This window comes from Phaethon aethereus, assembly GCF_964289735.1.
Source record: "Phaethon aethereus genome assembly, chromosome: 21".
Classification (NCBI taxonomy): Eukaryota; Metazoa; Chordata; class Aves; order Phaethontiformes; family Phaethontidae; genus Phaethon; species Phaethon aethereus.
Genome location: NC_138597.1, coordinates 4,658,411 through 4,678,621, shown reverse-complemented (window position 1 = coordinate 4,678,621; position 20,211 = coordinate 4,658,411). Strand labels below are relative to the sequence as shown.

The 20,211-nt window shown below is 37.4% G+C and overlaps 1 protein-coding gene across 3 annotated transcripts in view; it reads left to right on the top strand.

Annotated features, from left to right (window-relative positions):
• The window catches only part of UBE4B (ubiquitination factor E4B), a gene marked incomplete at both ends in the record, with an annotated part of 40,784 nt that overhangs the window by 9,698 nt on the left and 10,875 nt on the right, over positions 1–20,211 (top strand). The window contains 16 exons of one of the 3 annotated variants that reach the window (XM_082009433.1): positions 1,133–1,268; positions 1,802–1,889; positions 4,638–4,782; positions 5,620–5,848; positions 6,310–6,720; positions 7,601–7,714; positions 11,089–11,230; positions 11,716–11,816; positions 13,015–13,129; positions 15,073–15,156; positions 16,731–16,787; positions 17,159–17,275; positions 17,385–17,483; positions 17,963–18,076; positions 19,101–19,299; positions 19,550–19,688. In XM_082009433.1, the coding sequence (XP_081865559.1) occupies positions 1,133–1,268; positions 1,802–1,889; positions 4,638–4,782; positions 5,620–5,848; positions 6,310–6,720; positions 7,601–7,714; positions 11,089–11,230; positions 11,716–11,816; positions 13,015–13,129; positions 15,073–15,156; positions 16,731–16,787; positions 17,159–17,275; positions 17,385–17,483; positions 17,963–18,076; positions 19,101–19,299; positions 19,550–19,688 (2,290 nt within the window). The remainder of the gene's footprint in view (positions 1–1,132; positions 1,269–1,801; positions 1,890–4,637; positions 4,783–5,619; positions 5,849–6,309; positions 6,721–7,600; positions 7,715–11,088; positions 11,231–11,715; positions 11,817–13,014; positions 13,130–15,072; positions 15,157–16,730; positions 16,788–17,158; positions 17,276–17,384; positions 17,484–17,962; positions 18,077–19,100; positions 19,300–19,549; positions 19,689–20,211) is intronic. The other 2 variants (XM_082009434.1, XM_082009435.1) reach the window with 2 other exon arrangements.

Below are 20,211 nucleotides of genomic sequence, written 5' to 3'. Positions count from 1 at the left end.
ACTTTCAGTAGTAACGTTGAAATACAGCCAGTGCTGGAATTTAAAAATAGGTTGTCAATCTAGTTTTATACTTCTCACCTGAAACCTAATACTGTTTGCGGAATGTCTTGTAAACTGCAGGTGAAAGAACCCAAAGGAGTGAAATACACTGTTGCTTTCTTTTTAAACAGACAGATGAAAAAAATACCTTTTTTCCTACTCCTTCAAGGAGTCTGTTTACCGTCATGCAAATACCCGGTATTGATAAAACTACAGTTGCAGCTTGCAATTAATGCTACTTTATTATAAAACATAACTTCAAATAGTGTCACTAGGCACAAATTTTAGGGATAGACTACTCTTAAGAGCCCTCTCCATTTAGATGTTTGTAGAACTCATGCAACTTCCATTGTTATTGAATGTAAGTTTTTTTCAGGATTATGCTGAATTATACATATAACTTTCCTCCTACCATGCTAGTATCTAACCCTTCTCTGAAGAAATCTTCATTGCAAAGTGAATACATCTGTTCATATCCTGAAGCTCACCAGTCATGCTCCAAAGCCATTATATTGCTTTCCATTTCCTGGTGTGGCACTTAGTGCATGTTGTTAGGACTTCTTGGATGCTTATATTATTCTGGTGGAGAAGGAAGAGTACTGGTAATTTCCCAGTAAATTGTGGGAAGACTATCAGAACTCAAATTAGTTTTGTCCTGTATCCTCACACAAGTTAACTTTGTTGTAATGACCCAGCGTGAAGCTGTATTCAGAAGGGACTGACTTTAGAGCGTCTTTGACAAAGTCTTAAGGTAGTACACAGATCTTATAAGAGATCAGTTTGCTAATGGGCTTTTTTTCATGGGCTTTTTTCATGGACATGAATCGCTGAGCACTTCATGGATGCAAATTTAGTTTTGTTCTCTGTGTTGTAATGCAGGTAAGCATTCCTACATTGCTGCTGCAAGGGGAGGTAGAAAATGTGATTATCTGTATTCAAATGTGAATATTAACAACATATATTTCCTAATGCATTACTAAGAATGTTTAAGAGCTGGACTGAAAAACAGTATCTCCTCTCCTTTTGCATCTAAATAATTGTGTAGTGCATTCCCATCTCTGTAGTAGTAATCTTGGTGGTGCTTTTTCTCTAGGAGTAGCCCACCGAAGCCAGAGCAGCGAAGGAGTGAGTTCACTCAGCAGTTCTCCATCGAACAGCCTTGAAACACAATCTCAGTCTCTCTCTCGGTCTCAGAGCATGGATATTGATAGTGTCTCCTGTGAGAAAAGGTAAAAAATGCAGCTTATATAAGCTGGCAAATACTGCACAATGCTAATCATCAAAGCCACTTACACAGGAAAATATTCTGCCATGTCTCACTTCCAGCTGTGTTAATGCAATAGGGTTAAATGCTTAAAATGACACACTGTTTAGACCACTGTAATGCTTTTTCTAATCTGGTTTTAATGGGAAAGTGATAAGACAAAGCATTATCTTGGACATTAAGTGGTTAGCATGTCTGATGGGGACAATTCAGCTACTCTATTTTAAAAAAGAAAAGGTTATGGGATGTGATAGCTGTGTAGTTTGTATTGCCTGCTGAAGAAATTTAATATTCTGTTTCTGGAATTCAAAATAAATGAAATACGAGAAGCATTTATCAACTAGTGATTTTAATTGCTGTTTGTACATATGGCTGTTCCTGTTGCTTTCATTTTTCTTGGCTGCTTCTACTTAGGTGACAGTCTTGCAGTCAGTATCTTAGAGGACTGCTTTGGCTTTCCACGAGTTAATGGGCTTTTTCTCTTATTTCCACTTTCAGTATGTCCCAGGTAGATGTGGATTCAGGAATTGAAAACATGGAGGTCGATGAGAATGATCGCAGAGAGAAAAGGAGTCTGACGGATAAGGTTAGTCTGTTTTATGTTGGCTGTTCTCTTTTAGACTACATCTGTATGTTACTGTAACGTTGAGCTTCGGGATTTCAAGGGAGAGCCTGTTCAGATAATGCAATTTGGTGTTAACAGAGCTGGGTTTTTTGTTTTCTGTGTAATGCATGCTTCTGTTACTTCAGAAGTTAACTTTATGTTATGAAGACTTTACCTCACACTTGGTAAATTCTGCCTTTGCTTATATTGTTGTGTTTTCCCGCACTGACATAGCCTTACATGGCTGCAGCTTTTCAGTCTGTAATATTCCTGGGGCTTGCCTTGCATTCCCTTCTTTCTCAAAAGGGACAACCCTGTTTTTGGAGAAATTTCTTTACTAGAACTGTGTGTGGTAAGTGTTACAAATAATGGAATAGAACAGGAACAAAGGATTTAAGATGCAGCAGCGATGCAGAGTTTTAGCTTGCAGCGAGTTCAGTTATCTCCAGATGTTGAATAAGTGCTTTCGAGAGGATGGAACTAGCCTTCAGATGTCATCTGTGAACAATTTCTTCACTGCACTTCATAAAAATTTGTGGGAAGGAAAAAAATTTTCAAAACTTCCGATATCAAAACTGCATTTTGATTGTCCCAAATTGTTTTATGAATGATATTTGAAAACTCTGAAGAAAATGTTTTGTCATATATTCTACAGCCAAGTGACCTATTGATGCCCAGATCTATTTTTTTAATACGCAGTAGGCCTGAAGAAATATTTCTTAAGACACTTCTGAAGATTGTTGTAGCTTATTTGTATAGCTTTTTAGAGGTCTAATAACAAATGTTATGTATGGTGAAGTAGTGCTATGTAATGAGGTTTTCTTCTTAATGATAGTATAAGAAAATAAATAAGAAAATTTATCTATCAAGGTTTAGATAGGTGGTAGAACACTTTAAAGTAAAAAAAGAAAGCAAGCAAATACAAAGCTCGAATTCGCTCCTAAAATTGTCCTCTTTGTTATTTGATTTTAAGGCCTATGTGAAATAAAGCCATAAAGAAATGGGACATCAGTGTTAGTGGAGAGAAGTTTCTACAACAGTTCTTGCAGTGCTCATTAGATGTCTGTTTATTCCTGCACTGTCAGTAATAAGGTCAGTTGGTAAAAGCCTGGCTTAAAGCCATGTAGCTATAACGCTGCTGCAGAATCCTTTCCAGTCGATTCCTAGCTGCAAATCAGGCAGTTGGACAGCTTGCATTGTGCTACTGTGAAATAAATAGCTTGGAATCAAGGACAATCTTGAAGCGGGGGCGGGGAAAGTAAAATAAACCTTTGCAAACTTGGTTCAATTCCTCGTACTCATTTGGAGGTACCAAAAAGTGGATAGGAGATGGCATAGTCTTGCCTGGTTATCTGCATTTGAAATGATGGTGTCAATAATAAAGCCTTCTTTGCAGAAATAGGCAGGAGAAGTAGAAGTACTTGAAAACAGTAGAATACCAGCAAAGTGTTTAAGTCAATAAAAATGTATTAATGTACCAAAATTTATGGTTTATTAAATGGTTTGAGGGAAAGCTTTGGAAAAGGGTACAGTGCTGGTAGTTGCTGAGAACCTCTGGCAAGTCTAGGCTTACCTGGTGGCCATTATGTGATCTCAAATTTAAAGGCAGAAAGGGAGCTTTTTAGTGGCAACCCGTGGGTTTTTTCAATCTGCATTTTGTTCTTCCACATTGACTTAATTTTTTTCTAAAAGAAAGGAGTACTACTATCTCAAGAAGTATGGTACATAGCAGTGGAATCTGCACTTGTATTAGTCAAATATCAGAAATTTTTTTCTTGGTCTAGGAAATGTGTACAACTCACAGAACTCTTGCAGGAAAATAGCTTTGAAGCTAAAACTTTTCCATCTTTGAAATTCTATGCAGTTGAATTGTCTGATTTGTGCATTGTTACTTTTACAGTATTAGTAGAAGAGTGTAGGGAGGGACAAACTTATGTTACTGGCTTGTCGTGTATATTTTGGAAATGTCTTTGAATGCTACCTCTCCTCACATTGCAGAGGTAATTACCTGAGTTTTATTCCTTTGTATTCTGCCATTTTTTCAGGTGCACACTCAAAGCTGCCTTAGGATTTCAAGAACCCTCCTATTTAACTTTTGCTAGCCATTCTAGCAACTCCCATTTAACCTTTGGTAGCATTCTTTATGGAGAGACTAGTTTTTCATTTTCAACACATTTTACATGATGTTTCTTTTTTTGGAGAGGAGAAAAAAAAAAGGGGGGTGGGGAGGGACGAGGCAAATTCTTGAGTCCTGACCTGACCTGACTTCATTCGAGTGAAAGATGTCTGTATCTTGGGCAAAGATTTGAAAGCAAGAAAGCCTTGGGGAAGCTCGCTCCTTCCCATGCTTTCATTTTTACAAGAAACTCTTAAAATACCTGTGCATAATGAAAACTGAATCCCCAGTTAATTCCTTAAAGCAGACCTCATAGGTATTTTGGTTAAATTTCCCTTCTTAGTGTACTGTTTTCAAATGTGTTTTGGGAATTTGCTTCCTACTGGATTTCTGCTACAACTTTTCTGCATCTCTTTTGTGTTTTTTCAGGTTTTTTTCCCAAATAAATTTTGACAAATATATCTATATTCCTTCATAAATATACAAAATGTATCATTAAGAGTGAGTCTGAAGCTGTTTAAAGAAGACCTGCATCTGATAAAATTGTTGCTTGACTAATATGATTGCAAATAAGTTGAATTTTTTTTTTTTTTTTAACTCCACCCCTAACCAAGGAACCTCTGTCTGGGTCTGAAGTATCTGAGGAACAAGCTTTACAGCTGGTCTGTAAGATCTTCAGAGTCTCTTGGAAGGACCGAGACAGAGATGTTATCTTCCTGAATTCACTCTCTGGTCAGTTTAAGCAGAATCCAAAGGAAGGTAGGAATCTGAACTGTTATCGTTATTAGGGATTGTTTCAGTTGAACGGCATGTTTCCTACTCTTTATTTTTAGCTTTTTCTCTCATTGCTACAATGCTGGAGCCACCTACTTGTGGTCTTGGCTTGATTTCAACATCTGCTATCAGCAGATGTACAGGAAATGGAATCCCCAAAAAGGAACATGGGACCGATTGGTCATAGCTCCTGTTTTAGTCAATTGCTATGCTTTTACCGGTTATGTTTTCTGTTGTCAAACTAGTGTGCTGATATTGCAGTGTTACTGGATTTTTTTTTTTTTTTTCAGAAGCCTTTTACTGACTTAATGGATTGTCTTGCATAATAATAGACATTTAGCAGTTAATTTGATAAGTTAAGAATTCCTGATGATTTTATATAACAGATTATATTTTATGTCAGCTATAAGATCTGACCAACTTAAAAATTGTTATTTTGTTTGTGGGCATGTGGGGGTGTGCACATTGTTTTTTCCTTTCTTTATGACACTACTTGCCCAGCTCAACAGCAAGGTATGAAAATATTGGAGGGATGGACAAGTCAGCTTTAAAAACCAACAATAACAAGGTCATCTATGATCTTTTGTACTTTCCATAAAGTTATATTTTTGTGTAGCTATAATTTCAGAACCTAGTTAATATAGACAAAATGATAGTTATAAATGTGTCAGTCTATTTTTTTTGTCAAAAGCATCCCTGAATTCACAGAAGTAAATGACTGTAATTTTTGTTTGAAATCTCTGAAAATGTTTATAACCCTGACTAATGTGTAGGTGAAGACAGTAGGTGAGCATACTAAATCTCTTCTTTTATTCTTAACAGTGTTCTCAGATTTTAAGGATTTGATTGGGCAGATTTTGATGGAAGTGCTGATGATGTCCACCCAGTCAAGGGATGAAAACCCATTTGCTAGCCTGACAGCTACATCACAACCAATTGCTGCAGCTGCCCGGTCTCCTGATAGAAGCCTGATTTTAAACATGGGCTCTAATCCAGGAAGCAGCCCTATGTTCTGTAACGTAGGCTCCTTTGGTTCCAGTTCATTATCCAGGTGACTTCTGATTATAACTGAATACTGATTTCACTCGAATGTTGATTTGTAGACTAGAAGAGAGAGAGGGGCGTAGAAATGTCCCGAGAACGATAAATAGAATAGATTTTTAAAGTCTTCACTTTTTCATGTGAATGTCCCTCCATTTCATCATTCTTAATTATGTTGCCATGGCTAGAAGTGTATTTGGTAGGTTAAAGCCATGTAGCTGATTCTTTCTGAGGAGCATCCCTAACTTGCATCAGTGAAGGCTATGACTCTTAACTTCAAAGTGTGTAGATTGTGACACAGTTTTATTCAGCATTAGTGAAAAGGAATAATGTGTGTGAGCTGCAGAATTATTGCTGAAGAGTCATCAGAAGGGCAAGGGCTTATCTTGCTCATTTTTATCTTTTTCACCCTTTTTCTGCATATCCTAAATCATTGCTTTTTTTTTTCTTTTTCCTCTGTAACTGGTTTAGTCTCTATGGGACTAGTCCAGCTCCTACTACCAATTTCACAAGCTATGTACCAATGACTGGTTCATCTCTTACCCCACCAGCCAGTTCAGTTGCCACTACATCTGTGCCTTCCATTACTGTCAGCTCTCACCTCACAGCAACAAGCTCTTCTTGGATGCAGCCGCCTTCTCCGAGGTACCGGCCATACACTGTTGCCCATTCTGGAGGCTTTTCGGCTTCTTCCATCCCGCGTTCCTTGAATATTTCCATCCCATCTAGTTCGCCAAGTCCTCCAGCCATGGCTGCTAGCCCTCCAGCCATGCCAGTCATCACATCCAGACAGAGACCCACAACAATGGGTCCACCTTTGTTTACTGCTTCACCCAGTACCTTGCGCAGGCGTTCTTCTTTACTGAACAGGATTCCTTCTAGGTATTTCACAAGAATAAAAGAGTGTGTTTATTGTGTGCCGTGGAAGGTGTGGCATAATCATGCAGTTTGGAAGGACTTATGCTTGTGCTGAGCTCACCCTACTTACCCTGAGTTGATTTCTGTGTTTTGGTTTGTGCTAATACGTTGACTTGCTAAAAAGCCGTCTTTGCCAAAATGTTAAACCTGCTTCTGCGAGCATTTGAGGTGTAATGTAATTACTTTAAAGGTAGCAATATTGTTTTAATTTCCTCCTCTTCTTGCATCCATTCCAGTTAAACTATAAGCTTTCTGTTCAGTTGCTACTCCTGGATTGTAAACCAAACAGACCTCCTGCTTTGAAATCAGTTTTCTCAGTAGGGATTTAGCTGACTTCTGGAAAGCTGTTACTTGCTGGACTGTGTTAGATTTGATTCCCTAGTGCATAGATTTAAATTACAGATTAGCCTATTAACAGCATGCCAGGCCAAGTGCTACTGTATTTTCTCTGTTGGCTGCTCCTGGAATCCTCAGTCCTTGCAGGAGGGAGAAACAAGCATGCAAGGTTTTGAGACCACCGCTTTAAAGTTCAGTAGCTTATAATTGTAGTAATTACTATTCAGTCATGTCTAGACATTCCCAGTTCAGCCATAATTTTTATTAGGTCTCCAAAATTATTTTTAAATTCTTGGTTTGTGAACGTGTGGTGTTTTGATATGTGAATAACTTGTAGTAGTGTAACAGAGCATGTTAGTATAGTCTTGGTTTTACTAACACGGAGTTACCTGTTGTCTGCATGTTTAGAGAGGATGATTTTGGGCAGGCTTACACAGAGAAACTACCATTTACTTTTTCTCTTGGCTTAAAAAAAATCTGATGGCCTTTTTCATTTTTGTTGTGGTAGTATATACGACAACCCTTTCTCCCTCCTCCTTCTTGCCGTTTCTGATGTGTCTGAGGACAGTAGTGATGAAGAAAATGAAGATGATGATTTTTCTTGTGTCCAGTTTGGGTCCAGGTATTGGAGAAAGAGAATGTAACCTGCATGTTTGGTTGTTTAGGAACTAACAGTCTGTGTAGTGTCAAGTGTTCTTCAGAGTAACTTGGGAAATGACTAAAGCCAAGGAGGTGACTTCAATGGGTTTTTAAGATGGCATATAAACATGAATAATGAGTGCTAGCTAGGCAGCTCTTTTTTGAAGAGATGACTAAGATAAAGTAAATGTTAATCATACTGCCTTTTAAGTTTAATGAGCATGGTTTCTGAAATGATGTTTGAGTGGAACTCCTCATTGACTGTATGAGTAGAAGGAATATTATTCACCCATGGTTGTAATTTTAAAACCTGTGGTAGATCATGTGCATGTTTTCCTATCAAAAACTGGAAAATGAGGACAAAGGTTAACATGTAGAAAAAGATACAGTGGCAAATAGCCAACTAATGCAAATGGTATGATTTTGTTGAAGATTCGTTGCTGCTTGACAGCTGAGGATCACTCCTCTAACCTGTAAGGAAAATATACCTTAAAGTTTCAACTGGTCCTTTGATGTGGTAAGTAGTAGAGGCTGATGTAGTTGGAACAGCGAAGAGTGGAGGGAGAAGGGCAGAATATTTTGCTGTAAAACAGAGACTTAGGAAGTGTATAGCAAAGCCCTTTCATTTGTGTGACAATAAGATATGTGAAAACAAAATGAGAATTGATATTGCTGAGTTCTGTTTGGAAGCTAGCCAGATAGCTGTGCAAAAAAACCTGCAGAACACTGGATATGCCAAGGAAAAAAAAAGCTCTTGGAAATGTAAATGTGGAGTAGGATCTCCTCTAGTTTTACATTCCATTGCAGAGTAATGCTGCAATGTCTCAGCTGATACAGAAACATTTTCTTATTAGGACTGAGGTTTTAGTGTGAAAAAATAAGCAGCCCTCCTACAAAAGTGGTTGTCATATCCAAGTGATCCTGTGTTCTTTATTAGTCTGTTGGTGAAAACAATTCATTGATTTCTTTTCCCATTAAAACTTAACGTTCATCAGCCTCATCACATGCACCAAAATTCCAAAAGAAATGTCCCGTTCTTTTGTATGGAGAAGGAGAAATGTTTTATTGGAGAAAGGAATAAATGTTTTCTATAAAACCCATGTGTTTTAGGAAGACTTTTCTGAAAAATGATACTTCTGTAGTCTTGCTAGCATCCTGAACACTTCCTCTGAGCATTCAGCTCCCTGATTACGATTGCTAGTAATTCTGAGGTGGCCTTGAACAATTGGGAGGAAAAGAGTTCCTCCTAGACTTTCAGTCCCCGTTGAAGTATTTCAGTTACAAGAGGAGTCAGAACTCTAATTGCTTGAGCATTCTAAAACTACGCTAGGTCAAGACTTTAGGAAATATCTTGTGATGTCAGGGAATGCCAAAAAAGACTTCTATCAGAGGGTCTCCCCCCCGCTAGCTTTTCTGTCTGTGATGGTTCCTGTGATATGTTGGGACACTACTGCTGAAGTCAGACTGCTAACTAGAAGACTTTGCAATAGCATCTCCTCATTTCCATTCCAAATTTAAGTAGAGTGAACTTGATAATACAAGTTTAAGGTGGTTTTTTTTGTGTATGTGGAATTTAGGATTCTTTTTCCCCGACTGCTTTGTTTTATGCTGTTGGCAATTTAATCCAAATGTTGGATGGAGTTGCAAAGCCTTTCTGAGGTTGCTGTGCTTCTGGAGTCTTAGTCTGTAGACTAAGCAGACAGCAGTTAAGATGTTAGTTAAATTATAAACACAGTGACTGTACAATTATGCAACAACTTGCATTCTGAAAATACCAAGGCATTCAATGTATGTATGAAGGATGTATGAGCTTTGCATTAGAATAATTTCAGTTACTCCTGCAGTGAAATCATTAACAGAATGACTAACTATAGAAGTATATAGATTGATGTGCTTAAAAGGGTGATTTTTAAGTTGAATGTGAGAAGTCAGGAGGTTTAAAAGAGAGACTGTAGAAAAGAAAATGTGTGTATGACTTCATGGTTGCTGAGTACTATTTTAATAGAGCTATGTTTTACATGGGTTAGTTTTAATTGAGTAACAGAAAACAACTTCTCTCTGCAAAAAGACTGCTGCTATTAGAAGTTATGTTTCTTAACATGCTGAGCGACCAGATGCTTAGCAGTAATAACCTTTCCCTGATTTATTGGCTGGACTGTAGAGCTTGCACAATAGATTTGTACAGCTCAATTATTAAAAGAAATTATTTTACAGTTTGAAGGAAATCCCATTTTTGCCACAGTTTGTAGTTTTAAACGTGTTTTCTAAAAGCTGCATTTAAGGAAACAAATATTCTTATTTTCCAGTTTAAGATCTGGGTCTTGAGTTGATCTTCATTTAAATCCACCCTGACTGTACATAGACTTCTCTTTGAGGACTAGCCATAGACCATCCATGGAATTGCTATTTTGGAAAATTCCATTTACATAAAGTCAATATATCTTCTCTTAATTTCCTTCTGTAAAATGAGGATTTTTCCTTTTAATTAGACTTGCCAAGCTGTTATGTAGAGAAGAGTTCTGTTGAGATAGAAGTCTGAGATAGAGAATTGTGGGGTATATTCTTGCTTTTGTATTTAATTTCTTTCTCCTCTCAAGTGTGGTTTTGCTTTTGTGCGTCTAGTTTTTGTGTTTACAGTATCACACGACCAGTGTTCCAGCCCCCCCAGCTGTGCTACTTTATGGCCTATTTTACTGTAAGGGAATTTAAAGGAACTGAGTTGAAATTAAATGATCTTAAATTTTAAAAGGAATAAGTTGCTTTGATGTATTGCCTCCTGTCTTGTTTAATCGCCTTCCTTAGAATATATAAAGTGATTGTTTGTGGCCCTATCTATCAGCTAAGGTCTTTTGTCTTCAGTGGGAGGATCTTGCCTTCCGTGGGTTGGCTAGTGTTAACAGACTTGGTGAAATTTCTACCATTTTGAATGCTGTATGCAGAAACTGCAGAGGTTGCATCATGGCATGGAAGTGTTGGGATCTCCTGAGTGTCTGAACAGTTCTGATGTCAGGTACAACTTAAAGACTGTTCATTTTCAGTGTTGCCATGTGAGAACAAGATTTATTGATTCCCAGTAAAGTCATGCACCTTATTGCTGTCTTTCAGATACTTATTCATTTAATGAGATAATTGATTCTTCAGTCATGTTACAGTACAGCTGAACTTTCAGAGTTGGACCAGCTGTTAAATGGAGAGCTCTTCATAGGTCACAGAAATTATCTTAATTATTGAACCGTGTGTGATGGGATGGAGTCTTCAGAAAATGACAGAGAAGTCAAGAGCTTATGAATTAGTTGGTTGTGCACAAGTGCAGAACCGTACCTAATGCTTTGTTTCTCCTTTTTGTGTGTGTTAAAGTATGGGAGGCTCTGGCAGCTCAAGTGTTTCAGATTCCTGCAGTGACCACTTCACCATTGAAAATTGTAAGGAGACAGAGATGCTGAACTACCTCATCGAGTGTTTTGACAGAGTTGGAATAGAGGAGAGAAAAGCACCAAAGGTATATTTCAGATGAGTGAAGTTGTATCAGTGCTGTCACAGACGCTCCCCTTACCGCTTAGTGGGGAAAGTTGGTGGAAACTGATAGTTCTTTTGTGGTGATTTTGTTGTAGAAATGGATTTATAGAATTTATAATGTCACTTTAACTATTATTAATTCATCATATTTGCATCGCATATAAGCACTGTGTTAGAAACTGTCCTTCCCCTTTTGATCTACTGCATTTTATCCAAGTTTTTTCCATGTAAAACATGCTTTTGTGAGACCAGCTCCCTATCAGTGTTCTATATACTGCCTTAAGCTTTTGGTTCTGGGGAACAACCAACCAATGCTTTTTTTTATGTAATCTGAAAGGTTTTTAGCTGGCGTAGTGCTAATCTTAGTTTGCGTATTACATCCATACTGCATGAGTAAAGAAACTGATCATAATTCCTGTCTGTTCTGACTACTTTTAGTTTGTATTAAAATCAAGTTATTTTTATCAGATGTGTAGCCAGCCAACAGTTAGCCAGTTACTGAGCAACATCCGATCACAGTGCATTTCACATGCTGCTTTGGTGCTACAGGGATCCTTAACACAACCAAGGTAAATACAGCTGATGTTAGACATGAAAGTTAGACTGTTCTGGGATTTTTTTTTTTTTTCTTTCTTCTGAGGATTAGTTAAGAAAACTAACATCAATTGCTGGGGCAGGATACATTTACGTCTCAGAGGAATAGTTTATTGCTTTACCATTGAAGACTCTTGCTCCCATTGATATGTTTGGTGGAGAGCAGTTTAAGTGTTTTCTAATTGTGTTTGGATAAAATCATCCAGGTTGATTTAAGCAGTTTAAATGGGGGTTCCGAGTTAACCAAGCTGTTTTCTGCCTTACCTCATGCATAAAATGTTTTACTTGCAGATTGTGGGGCACTACTCCTGTGAAAGTCAGTAACCAACAGAGCTGCATCTGAGAAACAGTCAAGTGTTCAAATCAAAACATGTACCAAAGACTGCTAAAGTGGCATAGCTCTTGTTTACTTCAGAGTTTACCACAGTGTTTTTGGTGATGTAAATCTGTGTGTAGGCATTCTGCACTAAATCGGGACTATGAGATTTCAAGTGCAGTTGTTTCAACAGCAGTTGTTTGACTAGCAGCCTGTTTAATTTAAGCCTTTGGTAGAAAGGTTTTTAAAATAGGATATGTGACTTTTACTAAAATCTGCATAATTTTGTATTTGTGTTTCCAAACAATACTTCTGTAATCTTTAAAACTGCACCAGTTATCCACTGTTCTTTGAGATTGGTTTTGTCTTTACATGAACTAATGTTAACATTGGGTTGTTTTGTATATGTAATAAGGAAAACAAGTTACTTTTTCAAAAATCCTAGGGAGCAATTAAAAGAAATGACAGTATTAATTCAGAAAAGACTAATGTTATGTTCTTTTCTTTATCTTGAAAAACAAACATCAAAAAATGTTGTTCCTTCACTAGTTGAGCTTAACAAAGGGCCTTTTCATTAGAGAGGAGTTGAAGGGAGAACCAATTACTATACCGAAGCTGTTATTTTCTTCCAGCCTCATTAAACTGAAGTGTGATGTTGGCAGCAGCATCTGTTTCAGAATAACCTTTCCACAAGTAACTTGAGAAGATAAGGGTAGTTACTTCTGAAAGGAGTAGATGTGTATAAATGTTGATAATCTGCTTTCTGGCACATCCTTAGATGTGATTACTCTGACGCTTTTGCAAATACTACTGCAAATAATCAGTAGTTTTGGATTGTTTTTTTTATACAAATAAAGGTCATTGCAGCAGCAGTCTTTGCTGGTACCATATATGCTGTGTAGGAATCTCCCATTTGGTTTCATCCAAGAATTGGTGAGAACAACTTATCAGGATGAAGAGGTGTTCAAACAGGTAAGGCATAGGTGAAAAATAAATTATTATATCATTTGATTCTACTATTTGCAATATCCAAGGGGGTGGATTTCCAGAGGTTTATTCTGCATCTCACAGTTCTATACCTGTTACTTCAGGGGCTAGCAACCTGTTAAGCAATTGGAGTTTGTTTTTTGTTTGGTTTTAACTTATCTAGCATTTAGTGAAAACGACTGACTTTCATTATTTGCTGGTTCTAATTATTAAAAGTGCATTTGTTAATAAGAAGCACACATTTATGTAATGTTGAAATTAACTACTTGGAGTATGCAGGCATATATTACAGGATTGATCTTGGGTTTTCATCCTTCTATGCTTCTATAGAAAATACTCTAAAAATGTATGTGTAAGATAGCAATCTTCTGTAATCATACTCGGGAAGATTTATTGTTTTTTCCATCTTGCAATCTTTACCCTTCTTTGCAACTTTAATAGTTTGCATCTAAGGTGCTAAGAGCATTTTACAAATCCTAGTCCATTAAGTCTTCATATTTTACAGAGGAGATGATTGAGAAACAGTAGATGGTTTATTCTGTGTGTCAGAGTAGTTCAGAGGTGATAAAAATTGGAACTGGTGGGCCTAGTAATTAAGACACAAAACTAGCAAACTTCTTGTCGCCCATATAATGTTAAAGCAGATCAGTAAGGTTCTAATTGTATCTAATTAGCGCTCCTATAGTATTATGTGACTTAGCTGTAAAGGGGCCTTCAGAATGGCATTTGATCCTTCCAGTTTGGGAAAAAAATTACATTAGCTAACTTTTGTGTAGTGCAAGCATCTTTTAATAATTTATATCTCTGTCTGGATACCTTTAGTAGAGGTTCATGCAGTTGAAAGTACATTTAAGACTGTCAGAAAGTGTTTATGGAAAGTGTTAAAGGTCACCTACCCTGGGGAAGAGAACCATTCCTCTAGCTGAAGCAGACGCAACTTTATAGTCCTTTTTCTGTAATATGATTTAATAATACATTTTTTGTCTCTTCATGGAAGCAACGTAATACACTTAAAATTCAGTAGGAACTCTTTCCTACTTTTGTTCCTACTGTAGGAACAAAAAATTGTTGCAAAATTACTCTAAGAGTTTATTTGTGAGGGTATGGTTGTCACAGCTGTCTGATTGGGATGTACTAATTGGCTATAAATACTTTTGATTAATAAGTTCCTGTCATGTCACTTCCTCTTTCATAACAGTCCTTGGCTGCTGCTTATTATCTTTACCACAGTTTACAACTTACCAGCACGAAACTAACTTGCTTACATGACATGCAAAATTAAAGCTATATTATTACCCCAAGTGTATATGCAAATAAATGATTACCCATTTGGGCAATCAAGTTGTTGGAGACCTCTACAGAACTTGTGCTCTCGTTTGTGTGTGTAATACACATGCTTGCACACATGCATACTGTATCTATAGTGATGCTGTATGGAATGTGTATATGCTTCCCCATGTGGTTTCCATGTGCCAAGAACTTGATGGAACCAAACCTGATTTTTGTCGGTGTGCTGACATTACTATTTGTCAGCTTCAGCTTGTATCTGTTAGCGTTGAGTCTAAATCTAGATGTACGTGTCCCCGGGGTTATTTGGTTTGCAAAGTAAACGTTTGAAAACAAGTTAGAATGGGATCAAGAAAACTACATACAAGAGCCTGGAAATAAGTTTTTATGGGTAAGTTGTTATGCCCAGGCATCAAGTCAGCACATCACTTACACACTGTCAAGGAAGTTGTTTTTTAGGTTTGAATAATCTGTTAGGCATTCAGGCTTAACTGATACAAATTTAAAGAAAAGGTCTTATTTTTTCTGTAGTTAACTTGCACTATTTGAAGAATGAACAGACCTTTCCTGCTGTGTACAGCAATAGTGTCATTTGATTGCTTCCTATTCTTGAATAAAGTAATCTACTTCTCTTTTTACAGATCTTTATTCCCATCTTGCAAGGCCTGGCTGTAGCTTCCAAAGAGTGCTCCCTTGATAGTGACAACTTTAAATATCCCCTTATGGTAAGGACTGTTCATTTCTAGAAGCAGTTTCCCTATGATTACTGATACCTTATGCAGATGCCATACAAGGTAATGTACTTCAGCATTTTTGGGCTTTCTTTGGTTAGTGGATTACTATTAAACTATGTTGGAAGCTTAATGTGGTACGAGATGTGTAAAAGACCATGAAAAATCCAGTATAGTCTTGAGGGCAGTAGTATCTTAAGCTTAATGGGCAGAGCTTGTGTAGTGGGCTAGTCAAATGTTTATATGTATTGCTTTATATAAGATTAATCAAATGTATTGATTTCATCATGCATACCAGTTATAATACTGTGGATGCTTATAAAATCCTGCTAAGCTCCTCCCAATTTAAGTCTGGGAAATAAGGCCCAATATTCATACCAATGTTTGACGGACTTGCTTTTGTAGGTGGGAAATGAAAATCTATTGCATTAAACCAAACATTATTTGAATCTGGGACTGTTTACTGTAGGAACATGTCATCATATTCCCTGGCTGAAAAGTTGGGGGGGTTATTTTTAAACTGCATACTTTAGGCCCTAGATCTGCTTCCCCCCTACTGCTTTATTGACAAAACAAAAAAGTCTTTTGAAAAGCATGCTTGGCCACAAAAGAGAAAGCTAAATTCTTGGCTAAATTGAGCATTGCCAGCTAGCACCTTCAGATTTTAGCAGCTTCAGTGTATGATGCCAAAAAAGGCTGTTACATCTCAGGTTTAATTTGTACTTCAGGAAATTAGCTGGACTGGGGTGCCGCAAATCAAACTGACTAAGCAACTGTGGTACTTTTGCAAAAATAACAATTTTTGCTGGTTCTGCATTTATCTGCTCTTCTGTAATTTCCCCCAATTTAAATTGTGAACTGTTGCAAATTTGGCTGTTGGCTACATATAAGGGCTACTTGAAAATGATACTCCATTTTGGTCATCTGTAGTTGTCACAGTGTACACCAAAAGGATTGAATAGTAGTTATTAGCTATGGTATAATGGAAGAATGAGAACAGGAGAAGCAGGATATGTGAAAGCCTACAGTATTTTTGTGTTTTCAGAATCGTCTGTTATAACTGCTTTCATTTTTCTGTGCTGCAGTTGAAAGTGAGTTAGAGATCTTGGATAGGATTCTTTGTTTCTGGCTTCTGTGTTCATCTGACATTTTTCCACTCTGATTCAGAAGACAAAGGCCTTGGTGTATGTATAGAACAATTGCTGTATTTATTATTGTTACTGACTTTCATGTGGCAGGCAGTTCAGGAGTCCAGCAAAGGCATTGTTATGTGCTGAACAAACAAACAATTTGCAGAGCTAATTTTTGAAATAAGTGCAATAATTTATTATCCCGTGAGACATGTTAGCTTTTTTGAGACAACTTGGAACAGATGTAAAAGCTAAAATGGGTGCAGGGTGTGCTGTAGCTCTTTTTGGAGCTCTGCACCATTGTAGAAGATGGAAGTTTTTCCACTGATTAAGGGAAGAAGGTTTGTCTCTTTCAGTAGTTTACCATGTTAAGCTTCTTATTTGCAGACAGTTAACTTAGAAATTACAAAAGTAATTTTTATTGGGATTTCTTTATAGGCACTATGTGAACTTTGTGAAATCAAGTTTGGGAAAACACACCCTATGTGCAGTTTGGTAAGTGTATCCAGTCTGACACGCCTCCTCCCCCCCCCAAGTCAAAAGAACCATGAAACTTATTTTGTTGTTAGTATTATATGATCCACATTGATAACATTCTTCAGAACTCTAAACAAGGGCTACTGTAGTATCTCATGCTAAACAATAATTACGTAAACTGGTGGAGTCCTTTTCCCTGAGAATTTAGAAAAACTAAATGTGACTTGGTTATATTGCTGAAATACTGAGATGCTTCCATTTAGCTATCAGCATGACTGGACGTTGAAGAATCGAGGGCACATGGTAGACACTGATGGGTGACAGTGCAGATAATATAGCATGGCTGACATGGCAGCTTTGATTAACTTGCTATTTCTCCTGTTTTCTAGGTTGTCTCTTTGCCCTTGTGGTTGCCTAAATCTTTAAGCACAGGTGCAGGAAGAGAGCTGCAAAGACTTTCGTATCTTGGAGCCTTCTTCAGTCTCTCAGTCTTTGCTGAAGATGACGTAAGTGTTACAGAAGGATGTTCATAGCAGCGTGGTGGGGTTTGTTTGTTTGTTTGTTTTCCATCCCCAATATGTTCAATACAGTTGCCAATATTCATTCTACTTTCAGAACAAAGTAGTTGAAAAGTACTTCTCAGGGCCTGCCATTACTCTTGAGAACACCCGGGTTGTTAGCCAGTCTTTGCAGCATTACATGGAATTAGCAAGGGTAAGTATTCTCTTGTTTAAAAAAAATTGCAAAAATATTACGGCTTTTTTGTTCTTGACATAGATGAAGAATATAATCTAAAATAATCTAGCTTTTGTATTAAACAACAAATCTGTTAGAATATGGCTGAGGGGAATTAGGAAAAAAAATTAGTGCTACAAATATTTCTCTAAGGCTGTAAGCCAATTCAGAAAATAACAGAACAGTTAGTCACGGATTGTAGTTCATGTCAAAGGATGAGTAAAAAAATGCATAATGTATTAGTAGAGTGTGTGTGTGTCTTGCACTAATCTATATAAATCTTCTCTGTAACTAATTTCATAACTAATATATGCATATAATGTCGACATAAGACTGTAACAGAATTTTTAGGTAGTTTTGTGGCAGTTGTAGAACATAAAAATATGGAGCAACAGAAAGCAGGAATGTGGTGTTGAGAAGTATGTGCAACCTGACAGAATGTTTACTTGAAATTCCAGCAAGAGCTCTTCAAGATTCTACATAGTATTTTACTGAATGGTGAAACTCGAGAAGCAGCTCTCAATTACATGGCAGCTATTGTCAATGCCAACATGAAAAAGGCACAAATGCAGGTAAATAAAGGGAACGCTCTTCCTGTCATCGCGGACCTAGTCACTGTACAAATAGCGCTAGATGGCTTATGCAGTGGTGGCTTTTGAACGAAGGACAAAAGAATTTTGATATGCCTACTACAACAGGCAGGAAGCCCTGTCATCAGCCTTTATCTCTTTCGATACATCTCCCATTCCTGAAATAATTCTGTTTCACCTATTTGATCAGTTTATGTTACTTCCTCTCTTAGGACTGACGTGTCTCTTCATTAACAGGGATTCCATACTAGATGTTTAAAGCTTTGTACTCCCCAACTCTATGCACTGCCCCCCCTCCCCCTTCAATCTATGGGGGCTTCATTCGTTCCAATTGGCTGCATTTACAAAACTTTTTTCCCAGCTGGTAAGTTGCTAGGCTTTGTATGGTTTCTGTAAAAGCAGTAATGCAGCTATGAACTGGCATGGTTCCAGTGAAACAAAAGGGATGTTATTTTTGTCATCGTTTAATTAATCCATTGCACTCATTTCCTGTGATAAAATCTGTGCATGAATCCTAACAACTGAAGTTTGCATCACTGTTGTCTTCAAGTCCCCTTTTCAAAAGCAAACATTTGGAACACTTGCTAGGAATTTTTATGTGATATTCCAGTGAAGAAGGAATAGAAACTTTACACTTAAGATAAAACTTATGAATTGAAGCTCAGCAACTATTTGAACCTCTTCTGTTGCTGTCTGTGGCAAACCGTTCTTGAAAGAGGCCCTTTTAAGCCCTTTTAATTTCTTAGGTTGTCTACTACTTTTCATATGTTTGTTTAGTGTTCTTAAAAATGACTACATGAACCATAGAGAATGACAGTATGTAAATTAGTAAGTGACCTTTCCAGTATCACAATCCCCATTCCCCATATACAGATCCCCATTCTTCATAATTTCTCCTTTTTCTTGAACTTGCGTACTTTATTTATATTGAAGCTGTTCAAGCAGCAGATAATACCCTTGTACTTCTAAGCTTACGTCTTCAACTGTTTATGTTCTTACCCCACAGACAGATGATCGTTTGGTATCTACAGATGGCTTTATGCTCAACTTCTTATGGGTACTACAGCAACTAAGTATGAAGATAAAGCTGGAAACGGTTGATCCCATGTACATATTTCATCCCAGGTGTCGTATTGACCTCCCAACAGATGAAACAAGAGTGAAAGCAACAATGGAGGATGTTACAGCCTGGATTGCTGAACTTTGTGAGTACTCTTATTGAGATACATTAAGGATTTACTGGCCTTCTGTTTTTGGTACTGGAGGTACATGGAAGCACTTGACTGCAGCAAATAATTCCCCATTCCTAAGTGCTTTTTCTTCATGCTGTCTGCTCTTACTTGTTTTAAAGAAAGTTGAGTTCAAGGTCTTGCCCCTAGATAAGGCAGTTCATTTTCTCTACTTCATTCACCTATACTAAAATTTTGTTTGTTTGTTTGTTTGTTTGTTTTCTAGACAGGGACCCGTCTCCGTTTTCTGAGCCGAAATTCCCAACAGAATGTTTTTTCCTAACCCTGCATGCCCATCATCTCTCAATCCTGCCAAGCTGCCGTCGGTACATACGTAGACTGCGGGCCATCAGGGAACTTAACAGGTTAGAAGCTGTAAATTATCTAGTGCATCTGAGAGTCCTAGCATCCTAGTAATTTTGTCTTCTCACCATGATGGCAAGTCCTATAAACTTAATGAAAATTAGAATGACAGTTTGGGTAAAACTGTTGCTGAGTACAGATCATCTTAACTATTTGTTGATCTGCTGCTTTTGGCCCTTACGGATTTTTGCTTACAGTGAGGGACTGTAGCTTTAATCAGGAATTCAAATAATAGTGGGATGGAGGATGTTAGTTACGCAAGGAGCTCAGACTGGTGAAAAGACCATTCTGTTTAAAAGGTAATTGAATTATCTTCAGAGCATTTTAGGGTTCATGACGTTATTTAACACTGTTGTAACTAATCTGTGGAGTGGTTGATGGTGTGTGGACATTAATGCCTCAGGATCTTTGACATAACTGTAGGAGTGCATATAAAGTTACATGTCTGATAATCAAGTCATTGTAAATGACTCGTGATTTCAGAAACAAGATACTGTTAGTTGTGCCTGAGCTCTTTTGCATGTC